A 23,244-nucleotide genomic window follows, 5' to 3' on the forward strand; every position below is an offset into this window, starting at 1 on the left:
CCGGCTCCTGGTCCTATGTTTACAGGTTGCATGGATGGGATATTGGCCACTCACAATTTTTTGATGACCTGTTCTTATTATGGTCTATTCTCAAGATTGGGTCAGGGAGTAAGAGTTCTCCATAAGGAGGTTTTGCCAATTCAGGCCACCTTGCAGACACGTGGAGACTTAAAGAGGACCTGTCACCTAAATTTTCGGCACTAGGAGCTGCTTACTTAAGTAAGCAGCTCCTAGTGCTTGATCAAACGCCGCAGTGTTAGAAGGATAGCGTTACCGGAAACCTCCGGTAACGTTATCAAACACTGCGGGGGTACAATGTAATCATCGGACAGCTAGCAAAGCTGTCCAATGTATTCATGAGGGGGCGGTCCGAGGCGCTGCCTCTTCCCCGGACCGCCCCGCTCGTTCAATAGGCTTGCAGTGACTGCCGCGCGCTAGGCGGCAGTCACCGCCCCTGGCCACGCCCTAACCCCGCCCCTCATGAATACGTTGGACAGCTTTGCTAGCTGTCCGATGATTACACTGTACCCTGCCGCAGTGTTAGATAGCGTTACCGGAGGTTTCCGGTAACGCTATCACTCTAACACTGCGGCATTTGTTCAAGCACTAGGAGCTGCTTACTTTAGTAAGCAGCTCCTAGTGCCGATAAATTGGGTGACAGGTCCTCTTTAAGCCATTGATGCTTCACTAGAGGATTCTGGGAAATATGAAAATACATGGTGAGCAGAACGTTTTAAATTAAAAGCTCAAGAAAGGCTGAACTTACTCTGGATATAATTATCAATCTAAAGGAATATTTTAGAAATTTCATGAAGAAAGACGAGTGTGCCATAAGTAGGTGAAAAATAGAAGTGCCCTTTGTGATCATGAACAAGTGCTGATTGCATCAATGGTTGCCACACATATCAGTAGTCATTGATGGGGCTGTTCTAGACACTGACAAAGAAGAGTACGTAAAGCTTCAAAACGAAGTAAAAATCTAATTTCTTTACTTCTCCATCATATTTAAACATTACATAGCATATCTGTAGCTCATGTAAAGTCATGACTAAGAATCCCTAGGACAGTGGTGGCGAACCTATGGCACTGGCACCAGAGATGGCACTCGGAGGCATCTTTGTGGGCACACGGGCTGTCTCCCAGGCACAGAGTTTGGCAGACATGGCTTCTTCCTGCAGTCTCAGGTAGTCCAAGTAGTGCCCTGCTATTTTAAAGTGACCCATCTTGTGCTGCTTGGTCCTGTCCGAAGATTGAAAAGGTGTCGGATTGGAGCTCAAAGATTCTGGTAGCAATAAGTTTGTTACTGCCTAAATTGCCGTGTTGGCACTTTGGGAAAAGCTAATGGTTTTTAGGTGTCGTTTTGGGCACTCGATCTCTAAAAGGTTTGCCATCACTGCCCTAGGACAACTTGAGGAGATGTTTCGATGTTTTGTGGTGCATTATTAAAATAACTTTGATGTCAATTCTATAAAAGATCTGCAAATATGGTTTTCCTGGTTTTTGCAAGAAAACTTTTCAGAAGACAACTCTCTAAGTCTATGCCAACTTTCAAGAAACCACAGGAGTAGACTTCTAAAAGATAGCAGTTGAGGCAAAGGAATATATATTCATTTCTTAGGATCATTTGAGGAACAAGCATACCTAAAATTCTCCAGATGCCAAATGTGGCCTTCTCAAAGATACTGTACATACCTCCCTTACTAGATACAACAACTACGGGAAGTCGAATTCAGATGTTTCAGAGGTCCAAATCACCTTGAAGCAAGTTGGATGTCTCTGTTGTTTTTATTTCTTGCTGAAGAAAAGCATGACCATACAAGAAATGATGCCACCTCCACTGCTTCAAGGTCTCAGGGCCAGGAGTTCAAAGCAAATAACTTTACTGCTCATAGCATTGTTAAACATAAAGACCTTCCTGGTCATGACACTGTCTACACAAGACCTTGATCTTTGAGGTACAAATTTTTTTCTTATTGTAAGATGAAAATGCAAAATTATTGTAGAAATTATTGAATAGTCGCAAAAATGCACCCAAACGTCCCAAAAAATAAAAAACCATCAAAGAGAAAATAACAGATAAAAAAAGCTACATGTCCCCCAATGTGGTGATTCCCAAACATTCCCAATGTGTCATTTGGAACATACAGTTAAAGTCATAAAACAAAGCCCGATATAAATGAGACTAATAACTTTTTTGTCAGATTCAATCACATTTCAAAATTATTTCCATCATCCTAGATTATTACATGGTATCACTGCTCCATAAAGCTCTGTACACTAAAAAAATAAAGGGTCTTTGGCAGGAAAATAAAAACAAAAAAATGTTAAACTAGAAAGGGTATGAAAGGGTAGATACATGAGGGTCAAAAATTTGTCCCTCAATGTTTTCAAAATATTTATCAAAAATGTATGTAGTAATGGAGATAATTAAAATGTTTGATATTTCATCATTTACTTTCAGATTTATTTCAAAATAAAAAATAAAACAATCTTTTTCTCTATGGAAATGAAATGAGAAATGAAAAAAACAGAAGAAAAAACTAATAAAAAATCTTAAATTCAAATAATGACATTGGGGGTCATTTACTAAGGACCGATTCGCGTTTTCCCGACGTGTTACCCGAATATTTCCGATTTGCGCCGATTGTACCTGAATTGCCCCGGGATTGTGGCGCACGCGATCGGATTGTAGCGCATCGGCGCCGACATGCGCGCGACGGAAATCGGGGGGCGTGGCCGAACGAAAACCCGACGTATTCGGAAAAAACGCCGCATTTAAAAACCGAAAAAGTGTCGCTTGGGAACCGCTTACCTTCACCTGGTCCAGCTCGGTGCATTCCGGCGCGTTGAGATGCTTTTCAGCGCAGCAGCGCCACCTGGTGGACGGCGGAGGAACTACCTTCATAAATCCCGGCCGGACCCGAATCCAGAGCAGAGAACGCGCCGCTGGATCGTGAATGGACCGGGTAAGTAAATCTGCCCCAATATCTCTAACAAGCAACTGTAGAAAATGTGCTCTATTAATACAGTATGTGAACATGTCATATACACCGTGTCTGAGGGATATCCATGGGGGCATGTAGGGGGTCTGAAGGATATCCATGGGGAGATACATGGGGAGATGAAGGGGGTCTGAGGGATATCCATGGGGAGATACATGGGGATATGAAGGGGCTCTGAGGGATATCCATGGGGTGATACATGGGGATATGAAGGGGGCCTGTGGGATATGCATGGGGAGATACTTGGGGATATGAAGGGGGTCTGGGGGATATCCATGGGGAGATACATGGGGATATGAAGGGGGTCTGAGGGATATCCATGGGGAGATACTTGGGGATATGAAGGGGGTCTGAGGGATATCCATGGGGAGATACATGGGGATATGAAGGGGGTCTGAGGGATATCCATGGGGAGATACATGGGGATGTGAAAGGGGGTCTGAGGGATATCCATAGGGAGATACTTGGGGATATGAAGGGGGTCTGAGGGATATCCATGGGGAGATACATGTGGATATGAAGGGGCTCTGAGGGATATCCATAGGGAGATGCATGGGGATATGAAGGGGGCCTGTGGGATATCCATGGGGAGATACATGGGGATATGAAAGGGCTCTGATGGATATCCATGGGGGGATACATGGGGATATGAAGGGGCTCTGAGGGATAACTATGGGGAGATACATGGGGATATGAAGGGGCTCTGAGGGATATCCATGGGGAGATACATGGGGATATGAAGGGGGTCTGAGGGATATCCATGGGGTGATACATGGGGATATGAAGGGGCTCTGAGGGATATCCATGGGGAGATACATGGGGATATGAAGGGGGTCTGAGGGATATCCATGGGGAAATACATGGGGATGTGAAAGGGGGTCTGAGGGATATCCATGGGGAGATATTTGGGGATATGAAGGGGGTCTGAGGGATATCCATGGGGAGATACATGGGGATATGAAGGGGGTCTGAGGGATATCCATGGGGAGATACATGGGGATATGAATGGGGTCAGAGGAAAATCCAGCAGAAGCCTTTCACATATATTCATATTCATTTTCCAAAAATTCTAATGTATGCAAAACGATGGAGTCATCTGTGAAAATCCTACACACCTCACTATGACATAATCAATGTTAAGCCTTTGTTTAAATAGAACAAAAAAATACTACTAATTATATATAATAAATACTGTTTAATATATATCAAATATATAATGATGTAACATACTATGTCATAAGCAGCATTTTCTATACTGGAATATGACTAAAATCACTGATTCTTCTCCTTGGGGTCTTTTACCTTCTTATTTATCACAAGACGTTGACTCAGCCACCTGTTCTACCGCTCTGCCGTCCTACGATGTCTAGAGACAAGGTACATTTCAGGTTTCCCATAAGCCCCTGATCATGTTACACCTCTTACTGCAGTTAACAATCACTTAAAGTATAAGAGATGCTTAGAGGTAATATAATCTAGTTTCATCCCAGGTGTAATATGTGCCCCCCCCCCATCATCCCATGTGAGGGAAACTACGGCACACATTATACTTAAATATTAAAGAAGAAATGGGAATTGTTGGTAGGTAAATAAATATATATGTAAACGTATAAATGTCACGATACTGGGGAATCGGCACTGAAAATCCAAAGGATTAGAGGCTCCAATGCAAACCCTGTAAACAGTCCCCGTCTGTTATGTGTCTTCCCTAAAGCTGGTGTCTGGTTCCTTTCGAAGGGGAGCTTTGAGTCTCCTCAGGCTTTAGAGCTGATGGTGATTCCCACTTACATGCTCCCTATTGCTATACTCCTAGATCAGGTAAATATTATCCTGATTTTATTGCTTTGGATTTTTCTTTGTGCTTAAAGATTTTCCAAATTTTAAACAAGAATGACCTCATTCATCTCTAACTTTGCACCCCAACAATTTCAGTATCGCCCTCTTCACATCTTTATTCCGGACACTGTATATCAAAGGATTTAACATAGGAGTAATGGTTGTATACAGTACAGATAGAGTCATTTCGAAGATTTGGCCATCTTTTAATGGCGGCATTACATAGACAGAGATCCAGGTGCCGTAATACATGCTGAGGACTATTAGGTGGGACGAGCAGGTGGAGAAGGCCTTTTTCCTTCCGTCACTGGATTTGATATTTAGGATGACAATGATGACCTTGATATAACATATTATACTGCTCAGAAACGGACCAAGACCAAAGATTAAAGCTTCTAAGTAGCTGATTAACTGAAAACCAGCAATGGGACAAGAGATTTTCTCAAAGGCTTTGAATTCGCAGAAGAATTGTGAGACGGTATTAGAATAACACATTGGTATCTTAGACAAGGCAAAGGTTGTAGCTGAGGAATTAAAGAAACCTGAAACCCAGGCTATGGTCATCAACAGTAGACAGTTCCTCTTACTCAATACACTGTGATAATGTAGAGGGTTACAGATGGCCACATATCGATCATAAGCCATAATGAAGAGCAGGAGATCCTCTGTAGTGGCCACATGACCGAAAAAGTACATCTGGGTGAAGCATTGAGTGAACGATATTGTATAGTCATCACTCAGGAACATGTGGACCAGCTTTGGAACTGTAATCGTTGTGTAGCAAAGATCAATGATGGATAAGTTGCAGAGGAATAGATACATGGGGGTGTGGAGGTGCTGGTCATTATAGATGACTATAATAGTCAATGTATTGGCTACCACTCCAGTCAGGTATATCAGCACAAAGATGATGGATAAGTATGACCTATTCTTTACATGTGTAGGAAAGGTCAAAAAGAAGAAATCATAAGTATAATTTTCCATCAGTATTGCGAGCACCCTGGGAGACAAAAACATTTTCAAAAATATTGCTTTTTGTTAACATATACATGATGATTAAAGGGGGTGTACCATTGACTTATTCTTATATAAGGGACACATTGCAGATACCTGAGGAGGTGACTGATGGCCCACCCAACAGTCAGGAGAGAAAGGAATTATAAGTCCCCTCCTGAATGGAGAATCAGTGGTCCATTTCTATGGCGCTACAAGAGACAAGGTGGTTCATTCACATAAAGTAGTCTAGTAGTCTCAAAGGTCAGACCCCCAAGCACTATCTAAGATTTCCCTGTCCTAGGCATCAGGGATAAGTTAGTTTGGTGGAATAAACTCTAAGGTGATAGCTGAAAATGTGACCAAAACATCTCCAGTGAGGAAAAGGTATAGCACCCAATGCCCAGGAGCTCTTGGCATTGTTCGGTCCCCTTAGTTACCCATTGGGGTCACTTACCTTAGCTTTTATTTGAAATCTTCTCTTTAGTGGCACCTTCTTTGGTGCATTGCATTTTAAAAAAAATTAGAGAAGTTGTTTGCTGCCTCAGGTTCAGTTTCAAATTGGCCGAGATCTGACCACAATTTGTTTGGACCCCCAGATGAAGGCTTGACGGCGTCGGGGTCGGCGTCGGGGTCGGCGTGTGGTTCCCATTCATGGGTACGTACGTCGGGGTCGGCGTGTGGTTCCCATTCATGGGTAAGGATTCATGTGCTAATCCACTAGCACTGTACCGCTTCTCATCTATATATATACGAATTGACCATTGTATTACTCCTTTTTCCCTTCCCATGTGTATACAGCAACTCTTGTCTTACTTGAAAACTACATAGCAACAGATTTTTTGACTTGTACCCATGCCGTGTCTAGCCAGGGATATTGTCCCCTGAGCATTTGTCTAAATTGTATTTATGATTTTTAGAGATATTAAATAAAGATTTTCTACAATTTCAAGTGACTATATTGTGGTGGAATCTTTGATTTTTTGGTTTGATTGTTGTTCGCACGTTCCACATTTATGACGTATTTTGCTACACTAGCAATTTTTTGGCAAGAGATGCAATTGGTGATTTTCCACAATTTCTTTGGCCAGATCACAGACACAATTACGGCTGTGTGAATGGGGCCAAAGAGAGATAATTATATAAGGGCAGATGAGAGAGCATCCAATGAGAGGGAGAAAAGAAAGATAGACAACCAAAAGCCAGAAGGATGGAGCCAGTCATAAATATCATGGTAAAACTGAAAATGGAAGGTTCCTTGGTATCAGCATAATAGTCACCAGGAGTCGGAAGTTTGAAGCACTAAAGAATAATAGTAAAATTGTAATTTATTGACATTCTAAAAAATGCAATGATATATGGGCACATTTCCTTGGGCCATGAAATGTTTTTATAAATTAGTATTATAGTATCATAGTTTATACGGTTATAAAAAGACACTTGTCCATTTGTCCATCAAGTTCAACCAAGGAAGGGATTTATGGGAAACAATTCTATATAACATAACCATCAATGTTAACAAAGGCATCTAGGCCCTTTTTGAAGCTCTCTGCTATACCTGCTGTGACCAGCGCCTGAGGCAGGCTATTCCACAGATTGACAGTTCTCATAGTAAACAAGCCCTGTCGCCCTGTTAAAATTTGTCCATATGAAGGATATGGACAGTGACAGTTTAGAGCAGCTATCAACAAGCTCTAGTGATGAATAATTATATGACATGGCTGGCTATTTAGCATGTACTGTATAGGAATAGGAAATGTATGACAGATGATCAGCTGAACACCAGGGTTGTAGGAGCTGGATATGTAGGAATCAGATGACAACGTACTGTAGGTTTCCACATTTAGAGGCATCACTTTATCTACGTGCTCCTTTCCTCTATACTGCAGAGCTACAAGATGTTGTTGGATTATTTTAAAAACCATCTAAAAAAATCAAAGGACGGTTGTAATATTTGTTGCAACATTTCCTTCCATGGAAGGATATACATTTTCAAGTGCAGCTGTCATGGTCTAGCGGTATATTGTAATTATAACGATCATTCACCCGTCTTACCTTTCCACGTTAATTGATGAGACTTAGTGAACAAAAAAATTGTGGAAGATGAGATTTAAATATCCTGCGCCTTCACAATGTTGACTTCCCTTAGGGGAGAGGTAAGAATGAGCTGGGGATTATGTTATAGAGTCTTCATCATTAAGACAAGGTAGATAATGGGATATTTTCTTTCGAAAAATCTTTAGGGATCTTATCTTGGAAATTCCTATTTCTGTTTAGATGGAATTATTTCAGAAAGCTCTTTGTTATGCTTCCATTTTAGGACAGAAAAGAGAATCATTTGTCCGTTTGCCAATATCCAGTATTAGTTGGGACAAACTAATAGAGATGAGCGAGCACTAAAATGCTCGGGTGCTCGTTATTCGAGACGAACTTTTCCTGATGCTCGAGTGCTCGTCTCGAATAACGAGCCCCATTGAAGTCAATGGGAGACCCGAGCATTTTTCAAAGGGTTCAGGAATAAAATGTGTTATTTAATTGAAAAAGAATGTCTTCTGATAAGTGATCAGATGTATGCAAACATCTGCAATCTATTCTTCACTGTTCCGCGCGTATATTATCTCCCGACAAGTTAGCAGATGTGAAGAACAGTGAAGAATAGAATAAAAACAGTGAACACAGGATCATTTAAGTGAAAAACGCAGTGAAAAACACAGTGAAGAATAGATTACAGATGTTCGGCACATCTGCTTACTTGTCGGGGTGATACGCTGTCCCGGGATCCGCTCCTCTTCTTCCACTGAAGTCTCCCCGTGCTGCCCGATGTCTCCCCGTGCTGCCCGATGTCTCCCCCGTGCTGCCCGATGTCTCCCTGTGCTGCCCGATGTCTCCCCCGTGCTGCCCGATGTCTCCCCCGTGCTGCCCGATGTCTCCCCCGTGCTGCCCGATGTCTCCCCGCGCTGCCCGATGTCTCCCCCGTGCTGCCCGATGTCTCCCCGTGCTGCCCGATGTCTCCCCCGTGCTGCCCGATGTCTCCCCCGTGCTGCCCGATGTCTCCCCCGTGCTGCCCGATGTCTCCCCCGTGCTGCCCGATGTCTCCCCGTGCTGCCCGATGTCTCCCCCGTGCTGCCCGATGTCTCCCCGTGCTGCCCGATGTCTCCCCCGTGCTGCCCGATGTCTCCCCGTGCTGCCCGATGTCTCCCCCGTGCTGCCCGATGTCTCCCCCGTGCTGCCCGATGTCTCCCCGCTGCCCGATGTCTCCCCGTGCTGCTTGATGTCTCCCCGTGCTGCTTGATGTCTCCCCCGTGCTGCCCGATGTCTCCCCGTGCTGCCCGATGTCTCCCCCGTGCTGCCCGATGTCTCCCCGTGCTGCCCGATGTCTCCCCCGTGCTGCCCGATGTCTCCCCCGTGCTGCCCGATGTCTCCCCGCTGCCCGATGTCTCCCCGTGCTGCTTGATGTCTCCCCGTGCTGCTTGATGTCTCCCTGCTGCCGTTCCGCGCGTATCTTCCGACAAGTAAGCAGATGTGCCGAACATCTGTAATCTATTCTTCACTGTGTTCTTCACTGTCTTTTTCACTTAAATGATCCTGTGTTCACTGTGTTCACTGTTTTTATTCTATTCTTCATTGTTCTTCACTGTGTTTTTTTAATTAAATGCTCGATCTCGAGCAGGGGAAATACTCGTCCGAGCAACGAGCCGTTTCGAGTACCTTAATACTCAAACGAGCATCAAGCTCGGACGAGTATACTCGCTCATCTCTACAAACTAACCATTTTCCAGGAAGATGTGTTACAGGAAATGTGTCACCAAAATAATTTAAATAAAATAAGAAAATATAAAATGATTATCTTAGTTAATGTCAAATAATTTTTAGGATTTTCTTTGGCCCTTTTGCCGATTTTAATAATAATATTTAAAAATGTTCAAGTATATTAATATATATTAATTATGTCTATCCTAGTGACCACTAGAGCATTATATATGTTCCTGTATCAATGTGAAGAACAGAGGAAAGATGGTTTTTATAGGGTAAAGCCCCTCAAGTTATGTCATAATTGGGGGAGTAGGAATACTGCTCATGTTCTTCTGACATCACATGTCATCCTTGTTACTGCTTTCAATCACTGCTCTCCTATAGACTGTGCTGCCCGCCTTGACACAGTACACAGCTCCAGCTCCCTCTGGTGGCTACCGATTTTTGATAGAAAGTGATCCTGTGATTTAAAATGTTCCCTAAACTTTAAAGAAAACCCAAAGTGCATATGAGGAGTTCTTATATGGGGTTCTTACTTGGGGAAAGGGTGTGTCCAAAATTTACATTATGGCCTCAAAATCTCAAAACCTCTTTAACCTCCCTGTTCTTTGCAGCTCCATGTTGCAGCCATGTAGCACTAGTTCCCCTGGGTCTTAAGATGCATGTGGTGTATAGAGATTGAGAAGCCAGGAGCCTACCCCTAGAATGTCCCCAGCCAAAACCAGTTCCCTCATGGCAATATAGGGAACCCACTCTCCCCCTCCTCCTTCTTCAGCCTCTCCCTTGCTCCCTCCCCCAACTTACATTAAGTCACCAACACAGGCAGTTCTCCTCCAGGACTTACCACACACCTCTGACAGGGAGCCAGGTAATGTTAAAAAAAAGATGCTTAAAAATCAGCGGAATTGTGCAGATGGCCCAGCTCCAACTACATTAAACTATATTGGCCACTATACATGGGACAATAAATAGGAAATAGTATATAGTATAAGACTAGGGGTACTTTACTGCAGAACATTACAATACAAGGGGTTCTTTACCATAGTGTGGAATTTTATTGCAAATCCCATACTATAGAGCACTATGTCAGGGGCAAAAAAAGACTACACAAATGTCTGGGCTGAAGAGAAAAAGGGTAAATAATTAACTGCAATCTCAGTCATTCTATTAAATTCTATCGTAATCTCTAATCCAGTCTGTAGAACATTTGTGTAAAACGGGTAACTACAACAATATGGGGATATTATTGTTTTTTTTTTTTTTCTTTTCTTTTAATTTGTTTGATAGAATTACTTAGTAACAGTATGGCAGTATTATTTGGTATCAGCATGGTGGTATTATTCAGCTTTTATCAAGTAGTAATGTTACCGATTTTGTTCTTAATTAGCAGAACCGGTCATGATTTAGAATTCAATGTTGTCCATACGGGATGCATCATATAAAGAAGAAGAAAGCTCTTGTGCCTTCTAATTAGAGATGAGCGAGCACTAAAATGCTCGGGTGCTCGTTACTGGAGCCGAACATTTCCGGATGCTCGGGTGCTCGTTTCGAGTAACGAGCCCCATTGAAATCAATGGGAGACCCGAGCATTTTTCAGTAAAATTACAAACTGAACGAGCACTGTTCAGTGCAGATGTTTTCACTGAAAGAACACAGTGAAAGAACACAGCAGAACAGATTGCAGATGTTCGGGAACATCTGCGATCTGCTCCGGAGACACGCATGCAGAACGGTGTTCTCCGCAATAGTATTTGAAGAACAATGGGGGTCATTTACTAAGGGCCCGATTCGCGTTTTCCCGACGTGTTACCCGAATATTACCGATTTTCCCTGTATTGCCCCGGGATTTTGGCGCACGCAATCATATTGTTACGCATCGGCGCTGGCATGCACACGGCGGAAATCTGGGGGTGTGGCCGAGCGAAAACCCGACAGATTCGGAAAAACCGCCGCATTTAAAACAATAAAAGTGTCGCTTGGGACGCGCTTACCTTCACTTGGCCGGCTCGGTGAAGTTAAGTGTGTTCAGATGCTTTTCAGCGCAGCAGCGCCACCTGGTGGACGTCGGAGGAACTACCTTAGTGAATCCCGGCCGGACCCGAATCCACCGCAGAGAAAGCGCCGCTGGATCGCGAATGGACCGGGTAAGTAAATCTGCCCCAATATGTGTAGAGAACAACTTGCAGATGTTTCCAAACATCTGCAAGTTGTTCTTCACACATATTGTTCATCAAATACTATTGCAGAGAACACAGTTCTGCACGCGTGTCTCTGGAACAGATCGCAGATGTTCGCGAACATCTGCAATCTATTCTGCACTGTGTTCTTTCACTGTGTTCTTCAATTAAATGATTAAATTAAATTTTTTAATTGTATTTTTTTACTGTTTTTCACTTTTTTTTTTTAATTAAATGCTCGTTATCGAGCAGGGCAAATACTCGTCCGAGCAACGAGCTGGTGCGAGTATGCTAATACTCGACCAAGCATCAAGCTCGGACGAGTATACTCGCTCATCTCTACTTCTAATACAATATACAATATATCTTTATTGATAAACATGTACATCCCGGTAAAACAAAACCCTGCCCAACCAAATTATCCAGAATGTGCTGGTGTGTCCTGGAAGTTAGAAAAAATTATATTAAAAACCCAATGTCAATGAATGATTGGCAATATTCTGTACACAGACAAATCAAGGAAATCAAGCTGTCTTCCCAGCTTTTATGAGGTTTACAGCTCTGGGAAGACACATAAGACCTGAGCTTCTAGTCTCTCCTCACTTGAAAAAGGATTGCTGCTGATTCCGAAACACGTTGTGTTACCGAGACACCAATAAACAGATTTGCTGTGAAGTACTCTCCGAATCACTCTTGACTACCAGTGTGCGCCATAGTGAGAATCACCCCATCATCCCATGCCTCTGGCCATCTGTCTGCCGTTTTACCAGGCCTCATTAGCAGTCCACAGGTTGGCTTCACTAGAAGCAGAGCTGCGGTTGCAAACATAAAACGAGTCCTCATAGTCGTGGACACGGTAAAGGTCTTGCACGCACACCTTTGAAAAGGTTTGCTGGGGGTGGATGGACCAAGTTATTGATAAATTTGATATAAAGGGCCCATTCCAAATGTTGTTAGAATCTCTTTACACAGATTCAATGGCGGACATATTTTCTCACTGATAGAGTCATGCTGTACAGGGGAATGCACCAGGGGTATCCATTGTCCCCACTTCTGTTCAACCTGGCAGTGGAACTCCTGCAGGAATGCTGCAAAATCCTTCTCTAAACCCTGGTATAGGAGTGGCCTCTGAGAGACTTTCTAATTCATTGTTTGCTGATGATATATTGCTCTTCATATCTGATGCCATAAAATGCATGCCAAAGATTTTAGATCATATCAAGCTCTTTGGATCCTTATTGGGCTTCACTGTTAATGTTTCAAAAATGAGTCCTCCTTTTAGAAGTTTTCACATTCTCTGAGCAGGCCACTCTGAAAGCACTTGGTCTCAGCATAGCTAAGTCAACATCAAATATTACGGGATATCGATAATATCGATAAGCCATAATGAAGAGCAGGAGATCCTCTGGAGAAGCTAGGAAACCAAAAAAATACACCTGAGGGAGCATTAAGTTAAGGACATTGTATAGTCACCACTCGATAACAATGTGAACCAACTAAGGGACTGTGGTTGTTGTGTAGAAAATATCGATAATGGATAAGTTGCAAAGGAGTAGATACATGGGGGTGTGGAGGTGGTGGTCATTATATATGATAAAGATAGTCACTACATTAGATATCACTCTGGTCAGACATATCAGCACAAAGATAATGGAAAGGTTTGACTTATTTTTAACATGTGTAGGAAAAATCAGAATAAAGAATTCATAGGTGTAATTTTTCATAAGTAATCTCCTTATGTTCTCTGGAAGATAAAGAAAAAAAAAATTAACATTTTGAAAACAATCTATGTACCAGCATTATAATTTTTCTTTGTCGCCTGTAGAAACTACCACATTGGAACAAAATAAAACATTACAAAAAAAGTTGAAAAAGGGAAATAAAAACAATGAAAAAAAATAAAGATTCTCTAATGCCCCATCGAAAATAAAAATCACAAATTTCACATTAAAAAAAAAGACAAAATCACCACAAAAACAATACATATTGGTAATAACCAGAGCTGTAACAACTAGAGATGAGCGAGTATACTCGTCCGAGCTTGATGCTCGTTCGAGTATTAGAGTACTCGGAACGGCTCGTTGCTCGGGCGAATATTTCCCCTGCTCGAGATCGAGCATTTAATTAAAAAAACACAGTGAAGAACAATGAAGAATAGAATGAAAACAGTGAACACAGTGAACACAGGATCACAGTGAAAAACACAGTGAAAAACACAGTAAAGAATAGATTACAGATGTTCGGCACATCTGCTTACTTGTCGGGAAAATACGCGCAAAACGGTGCAAACAAAATACTATGTGAAGAACAATATATATGTGTGAAGAACACATTGAAGAACACGGTGAGAAGGACAGAGACATCGGGGAACAGGACAGAGACATCGGGGAACAGGACAGAGACACCGGGGAGCAGGACAGAGACATCGGGGAGCAGCGCAGAGACATCGGGGAGCAGGACAGAGACATCGGGGAGCAGCACAGAGACATCGGAGAGCAGCACAGAGACATCGGGGAGCAGACTAGAGACATCAGGGAGCAGCACAGAGACATCGGGGAGCAGCACAGAGACATTAGGGAGCAGCACAGAGACATCGGGGAGCAGACCAGAGACATCAGGGAGCAGCACGGAGACATCGGGGAGCAGCACAGAGACATTAGGGAGCAGCACAGAGACATCGGGGAGCAGACCAGAGACATCAGGGAGCAGCACAGAGACACCGGGGAGCGGCACAGAGACATCGGGGAGCAGCACAGAGACATCGGGGAGCAGCACAGAGACACCGGGGAGCAGCACAGAGACATCAGGGAGCAGCACAGAGACATCAGGGAGCAGCACAGAGACATCAGGGAGCAGCACAGAGAAATTGGGGAGCAGCACAGAGTCATAAGGGAGGACAGAGACATTGGGAAACAGAATATAGACATCGGGCAGGAAGACAGAGAAATCAGGGAACAGGACAGAGACATCGGGGAGGGCAGAGACATCGGGGAGTAGCACAGAGAGATCGGGAAACAGGACAGAGACATAGGGAAGGGCAGAGAAATCGGGAAGGGCAGAGAGATCGGGGAGACTTCAGTGGAAGAAGAGGAGCGGATCCCGGGACAGCGTATCTCCCGACAAGTAAGCAGATGTGCCGAACATCTGCAATCTGTTCTTCACTGTTTTCTTCACTCCGTTTTTCACTTAAATGATCCTGTGGTCACTGTGTTCACTGTTTTTATTCTATTCTTCACTGTTCTTCACATCTGCTAACTTGTCGGGAGATAATATACGCGTGGAACAGTGAAGAATAGATTGCAGATGTTTGCATACATCTGATCACTTATGAGAAGACATTCTTTTTCAATTAAATAATTAAATAAATTGAAAAATGCTCGAGCATCAGGAAAAGTTTGTCTCGAATAACGAGCACTCGTGCATTTTAGTGCTCGCTCATCTCTAGTAACAACCTGTGCAATAAACAGGATAAAAAGTGATCAAAAGTAACATTTACATGACTCCATTAAAAAGTACAGCTCATACCACAAAAAACAAGCCCTAAAGCAGCTCTAGACAAAAAAAAATGTTATGCCTCTTAGACCATGGCGATGCAACAGCAAGTAAATTTCTCACCAAATGAGTTCTATATTCTGCAAAACAAGTCAGCTATTAAAAAAACATCTATAAATTTGGTGTTGCCATAATTGAGGTGACTCATAGAATACATATAAGATAGATATTTATGGTACAGTGAACAGCCAACCAAAAAAATGGTAAAAGCCCTAAACCAGAATGAATGCTTTTCTTATTCCCACCAAGAATGATAAAATCTCCTCAATTACCTATTGAACACCCCTAAATGATGCACCTCAAAAGTAGATCTTATCCTGGAAAAAAATAATCCCCCATATGTCCACATTACAAAAAAATTTACATTTTATAGCTTGTAAAACGTGACAATGCAGATCTGCTCTGAGTGGCGCGTCTTCAATTCCATGCCCGGACATGCGCCCACACAGCACAACCCCTGTAAATGAGTTGCCGGGGGCAAGATCCATATGATGAAAGAAGTCACTTTCATTCCTCTCATGTCCCAGTAAGTCAGACCTCTGAGGGCTTCAAGAGCTTCAGAATAGAGTCATAAATTTTGAGTGCATTATGCAGGTTTTTGGTAAATTGTGAGCCTGCACACTTTTCCGTTAAATTGTCACGTATTGGATCGCCATTGCCAATGTAGGTATCTTGATATCTCTGTATTAGACAGAAGCGGTAACTGAAACCACAGCTCCTTTATAAGTGAACGGGGGCAGAAATACAATTATAGCTAAAGTTATATGGAGGAAACTGCCTATGGCTCCATGTATTGTGTTTACAGGACAGCCAAGAGGTCATCAAGGCAAGGGCTATTTGCTGGCCTCCACTTACCTTACTGATGGTCCACCTTCTGTTCTGAATCCTATCCAACCCCTTTATTGTTAAGAGTGTGCCTTTGAAAGATAATTAAAGTTACTTATTGCTATGGTGTAGCATAAAGTAATGCTGCTGTTTTGAACAGGACAATAAGATGAGAAAAGGAAAGGCTAAACATGGACAGTAAGTCCTAAATCTAGACCACCCCAGCTGCCCATACCTACTTGCCAATCCTACCCTAGGTGGTAAATGACAACTGGTTGACATTCCGTTTCTACACCAATGTGAAAACACATTGACAAAAACTGGCCAAAAAACACAGAAGAATATGATAAAAATCAAGAGGACAATGCAGTACAGAATCAAGAGACAAATGGATGATCAGGACAAAATTAAAAGGTCAGAATATCCAAAATATGGAAGTCCAGAAAATATTAGCAAGCGCCATGAAAGAGTTGTAGCAATTACTGGGAAGTGGGCAGACAAGCCTATTGTAAGATATCAAAGTCCCGGTGAAGAGATTGACTGGCTGTCTCACATCCAGACAAATCAGAATAGCAGGGGAACAGTGTGAGTGGAGAAGACATCTGTCTATCACAACAAGCTTAACCGTCTACAGCTCAGAACAAAGACAGCAGGAGATAGTCAGCTCTGGTGGAATCCAAAGAAGTTTTAAAGCTATTTCACTGAAGAGTTATAGCTCCGAAGACACATTTACTACATACACTGCCAAGATTTTAATGGAGTAAACGCATGAAGTGGATGGCAAGCTTGTAGATTAATCACAGTATGGTAGTATTTAGTATCAGTATGGTGGTATTTAGTATCAGCATGGTGGTATTTAGTTTCAGTATGGTGGTATTCGGTATCAGTATGGTGGTATTTAGTATCAGTATGGTGGTATTTAGTATCAGTATGGTGGTATTCGGTATCAGTATGGTGGTATTTAGGGCCACATGTATCACTCGTTTTTTCTGTTATTTTTGCGCCTTTTCACACTGGCGCACTGTTTTTGCGACATTTTTGCGATTAAACGCCAAACTAGCTGCGCATCAAAAATAACCAGCTTTCCCTCATTTATCCTAGCAATCCAGATGTTTTTCTGCGCCTAATGATATTCACCACTTGCGACTTTTCATTTAGGCGCAAAAACAGGCGCAAAAACACTCCAGCCCGAAGGTGGCATAAACTGAGAAGTAAGCACTGAGCCCCTTTGCAGAACAGCTCATTTCTAGCAGCAACAGAGCTCAGCCAGACACTAGTACAGATAATATAGGCATTAGATACTCTGCAGACACTAGTACAGACATTACATACACTACAGACAGGAGCTGCAGACTCTATTTACAGTTCATCACCTTCTATTTACAAAACATTCTGCAAAATCCTGAGCTCAGAGCAAGAGCTGAGAACTTTGCAGAATGTTGCACATAGTACAGATAAGTGTCCCCCATGTAATTCTGCACAGTATCCCCCTCAGTCACCAGTGCAGAATTACAGGGGTGCAGCAGGAGACCAGCACTGGGGGATCCCCTCTAGGAGAAGCCCCTGCTGAGGACATCACTGGGTGCAGGGTGTCACACACCTGGGTGCTGCTGTGAGTGTTATCTTCATTCTGGGATGAGGGAGAAGCAGAGAGGAGCTTGTAGCAGGATTACATGTAAGAGCCCGAATCTAACATTGCGCCAAAACTGTGTTATATAAAGTGATTAATAAGAGGCAGTAAATTACCTTAAACACAGATGGTTGTAGCTTGTGATAATTCTGGAAAAACTGTGTACCAAAATTTAGGCGCAACTACTACCCTTAGGCGCACAAAAGTGATAAATGTGGCCCTTAGTATCAGTATGGTGGTATTCAGTATGAGTATGATGGTATTTAGTATCAGTATGGTGGTATTCAGTATGAATATGATGGTATTTAGTATGAGTATGATGGTATTTAGTAGCAGTATGGTGGTATTCAGTATTAGTATGGTGGTATTTAGTATTAGTATGGTAGTATTCAATATCAGTATGGAGGTATTCAGTATCAGTATGGTGGTATTCAGTATTAGTATGGTGGTATTCAGTATCAGTATGGTAGTATTCAATATCAGTATGGAGGTATTCAGTATCAGTATGGTGGTATTCAGTATCAGTATGGTGGTATTCAATATCAGTATGGAGGTATTCAATATCAGTATGGAGGTATTCAGTATCAGTATGGAGGTATTCAGTATCAGTATGGTGGTATTCAGTATCAGTATGGTGGTATTCAGTATCAGTATGGTGGTATTCAGTATCAGTATGGTGGTATTCAATATCCGTATGGTGGTATTCAGTATCAGTATGGTGGTATTCAGTATCAGTATGGTGGTATTCAGTATCAGTATGGTGGTATTCAATATCAGTATGGAGGTATTCAGTATCAGTATGGTGGTATTCAGTATCAGTATGGAGGTATTCAGTATCAGTATGGTGGTATTCAGTAGCAGTATGGTGGTATTCAATATCAGTATGGAGGTATTCAGTATCAATATGGTGGTATTCAGTATCAGTATGGTGGTATTCAGTATCAGTATGGTGGTATTCAGTATCAGTATGGTGGTATTCAGTATCAGTATGGTGGTATTCAGTATCAGTATGGTGGTATTCAATATCAGTATGGAGGTATTCAGTATCAGTATGGAGGTATTCAGTATCAGTATGGTGGTATTCAGTATCAGTATGGTGGTATTCAGTATCAGTATGGAGGTATTCAGTATCAGTATGGAGGTATTCAGTATCAGTATGGTGGTATTCAATATCAGCATGGTGGTATTCAGTATCAGTATGGAGGTATTCAGTATCAGTATGGTGGTATTCAGTATCAGTATGGTGGTATTCAGTATCAGTATGGTGGCATTCAATATCAGTATGGAGGTATTCAGTATCAGTTTGGTGGTATTTTGTATCAGAATGGCGGTATTATTTCGTTTTTATAAAGAGGTGGTGATACAGGTCTTGAGCAGAATGAGTCTTGTAAAACTAATGCAGAACCAGGGCACCAGGAGGCTTGAATGCACAGGCTTCCTTAGGGCTGATGTTGCTTCGTTATTATGTCAGCCTTGTACATTGGGTCTTATGGTAATACTCCTGATGGTTTGGATCCAGTAACAGTAGATAATACTAATCCCTGTACCACAATATTATCTTTGTCTTGTACAGCTGTAACATTTATAGTGTTTTACATTACATCATGGTCTTTGTTATGTTCCATTATGGTAGACAGTAGGCAGTACATGTGTGTCCATATGTTATGTTTGTCGTGTCGTTTGGGATGCTCTTAAAAATTGCAACCCCACCACCGCAAACAATAACAGATATTAAAGTTGTTATAGAAAAGGAAAAACCAAATTGGTAAAATGGGGATGTTATTTAACAAAGGTTGGGATCACAAAAAAAGAAAATGCAACTATGGGGCCCATGATTTCTAGGCAGGTTCCGGAACACAACGATTCAGAAATTTGCCTCCTAAAGTAGCTATTGTTTTTCATCAAGTTTCTTTTTTTCCGCTTAATTGTACCCCAATCAATAATGTAGTTTCTTCTTCTTTTACCTTCTTCTGCCTCTCTGGATTTAATGGACGTGGGCAATAACGTGTGGTTTCCTGTTGCTTTTAAAAGGCCAAATAAAATGATCTTCTGAGATTCTCATACCATCTAATGGCTGAACTGAATTAGAAGATGCTATGAGCAAGCTTTAGGGATTGCTAAGGTCCATTCTTTAGGCATGATAGTTGGAAAATTGTTATCACTCGGGTTATATTGGAGTGTGCTGTATACTGACTACACCTATTATAGCAGATGGCAGCACATAACTTTTTTGCCTTCTTCTGAAACAACGCAATATAACTGTCAGGATTTGGGATGAGTGGATCCTCTGGACCACCGTGGGAGGTGGTACTAGCCGACACCTGGGACCGGAGTCTAAGTGGCACCTGGTCTTCAAGAGAACCCGCCGCGAAGCAGGTTGGTCTTGCTGCGGCAGGGTACTACCAGGTCGTTCCACAGGTGCTACTAGCCCGCGGAGGCAGCCCAGGTCGAGGAACCTTAGCAGGAGACAGTCTCGTGGTCAGGTTGAGGCACAGGGTCAGGGCATGTGGCAGAGATGCAAGGTAAAAGTCCAATCCGGGGTCAGCAACTGGAGGTCCAGGCAGATACGAACGGGGACACAGGAACACGGGACACAGGAACGTAGGAACACAGGAACGCAGGAATACAGGAACTCAGGAACACAGGAATGCAGGAACACAGGACTCAGGAGCAGGAACACAGGACTCAGGAGCAGGAACACAGGAATATCACTGGGGAGCTTTCTCTAAGGTGTAGGCACAAAGATCCGGCATGGTGTGATGGAAGAGACAGGTTTAAATAGCCTTCTGGGAAAATGGCTAGTGCCAATTAATGCGTTGGTCCTTTAAATTTCCTGAAGCCAACACGCACCCTAGGACACGGGGACGCGTGCGCATGGAGTGAGGACGGGAATCAGGAGTGGGGACAGGTGAATGGCGCTGGCATTGCGCCCGCAGGCAGCGTGGGTCGCGGGAACACCCGTGACAATAATGTATAGTTTGGACTTGATGGACTGAGGTCTTTTTCTAATCTTTTTAACTATGATACTAAACTTCTGAGATTGGCTTTGGATCCCATTTGGTAGATTTAGTCATAAGAGTGGAAGAAGTCTGAACAAATTTGACATGAATCATGAAATGCTCAAATTATGCTGAAAACACTGAGAAAGTTCTTTGACTTTTAAGCTTTTCTAAACTACGAAAATTTAAGCAATTGAGAGCAATGTGGGATTTTTTAAGCTGTTAAATATTATAAATGGTCCAAAAATGTTCCCTTAATGGAAAAAGATGACCACTTGGGGTTTATACACGAATACGCAGGTCTCATAGCAGAAAGTCTTTCACAAGTGGCCCACATATCCTTTCGTGGAATTTTCATGCATGACACAGGGATATCAGAATAATGAATACATTTTTGAGGCAGGAACAAAATAGTATAAAACAGAACTTTGTAAAATATGAAGTAAACTTTTAAAAAAGATTCACTATATTGAACTATTCATTTATGCACTTTTGTCAAAAATTTTGTTACACTTTACACACATATTTTGTAATAAAAGCCTGACCTACTATCCCTTGACTCTACACCCCATCAGTTTCAGTATCGCCCTCTTTACTTCTTTATTCCGTACACTGTAAATAAGAGGGTTTAACATCGGAGTAATGGTTGTATACAGAACAGAAAGAGTCAACTCAAAGACTTGAGTATCTTTTGATGGTGGAATAGTGTACATGGTCATAAAAGTGCCATATGTCATGGTGAGGACCATGAGGTGGGACGAGCAGGTTGAGAAGGCATTTCTTCTTCCAGCACTAGATTTTATATGTAAGATGACAATGATGCCCTTAGTATATGATATTATACTCCCAAGAAAAGGTCCGAGACCAAAGGTCAAAGCCTCCAGGTAGCTGATTAACTGATAGGTGACATTGGGACAGGAGATTTTCTCAAAGGTTTTAAATTCACAAAAGAAGTGTGAGGCCGTGTTAGAGTAACACATTGGTATCTTGGCTAAGATAAACGTTGCGAAAGAGGAATTTAAAGCCCCTAAAACCCAGGCGATGGTCAAGAACATCAGACATTTGCTTTTACTCAATATATTGGAATAATGTAGAGGGTGACAAATTGCAACATATCGATCATAAGCCATGATGAAGAGCAGGAGATCCTCGATAGAAGCAAAGAAACCAAAAAAATATATCTGGGTGAAGCATTGAGTGAAGGAGATTGTATAGTCACCGCTCAGTAACATGTGGACCAAATGAGGGACTGTGGTTGTTGTGTAGAAAATATCAATGATGGCTAAGTTGCAGAGGAATAGATACATGGGGGTGTGGAGGTGGTGGTCATTATATATGACTATGATAGTCACTGCATTTGCTAGCACTGCGATCATATATAACAGGACAAAAACTATGGAAAGGTTTGACTTATTCTTAACATGTGTAGGAAAAGTCAGTATAAAGAATTCATAGGTGTAATTTTCCATCAGTAATCTCCTTATGTTCTATGGAAGAACAAAATAATATTTTTAAAACTCTCTTGATTTCAGGTCTAGATACCACCAATCATTTTTCTCGTAGTCACCTGCAAAACAATGGGGGTCATTTACTAAGGGCCCGATTCGCGTTTTCCCAACGTGTTACCCGAATATTCCCGACTTGCGGCATTTTTCCCTGAATTGCCCCGGGATTTTGGCACAGGCGATCGGATTGTGGCGCATCGGCGATGGCATGCACGCGACGGAAATTGGGGGGTGTGGCCGAACGAAAACCTGACGGATTCGGAAAAACCGCCGCATTTAAAAAGAAAAAAGTGTCACTCTTACCTTCACTCTGTCCAGCTTGGTGAAGATCAGTGCATTCCGGGGAACTTCAGCGCAGCAGCGTCACCTGGTGGACGTCGGAGGAACTACCTTAGTGAATCCCGGCCGGACCCGAATCCACCGCAGAGAACGCGCCGCTGGATCGCGAATGGACCGGGTAAGTAAATCTGCCCCATTAAGTGAATGATAAAATGATGATGTCACTGAAATAATATTGGACTTCCCTTTAAAGGGTTTGTCCGACTGCTTTCAAACTTCTGAAGGAAGGCTAGGGAGCGATTTTTTTAAGAAACAAAGCTGCACTCATCTCCTCCGCAGCTTCCGGTGTCACGTGTCACCGTCGCTCTGGGCCATATTTGTTTACAGGGGCACCAAAGTTGAGTTCAGATTTTGGAACGGCCAAGGTGGCCAGACGCGCAACCCATCTCAAAATCCCTTCACACCGGGCTGGAAGCTGAACTCAACGCAGGTTCCATGCTCCTGTAAACAAACACACCAGGAGCGACGGAGGAGGTGAGTACAGATTTGTTTTTTGTTTTGTTTTTTTTAAATCCCTCCCCAGTCTGCCTGCAGAATTTTAAAAGCAGTTGGGCAACCCCTTTATTGTCATATTTTTCTTATCAGCAGGAGAGTCCATACAATAATGGTCCCAGCTGTCGTATTGCCCAATGT

The 23,244-nt window shown here is 42.6% G+C and overlaps 1 protein-coding gene across 1 annotated transcript; it reads right to left on the reverse strand.

The window, feature by feature from the left end:
• Positions 1-4,898: 4,898 nt before the first annotated feature.
• Positions 4,899-5,585, reverse strand: LOC140076113 (olfactory receptor 11H6-like). Its single transcript, XM_072122617.1, has one exon. It carries the CDS (start codon positions 5,583-5,585, stop codon positions 4,899-4,901), a length of 687 nt encoding a protein of 228 aa, XP_071978718.1.
• Between the last annotated feature and the right edge of the window lie 17,659 nt (positions 5,586-23,244).

The sequence above is a fragment of the Engystomops pustulosus genome, chromosome 8 (assembly GCF_040894005.1).
Source record: "Engystomops pustulosus chromosome 8, aEngPut4.maternal, whole genome shotgun sequence".
NCBI lineage: Eukaryota > Metazoa > Chordata > Amphibia > Anura > Leptodactylidae > Engystomops > Engystomops pustulosus.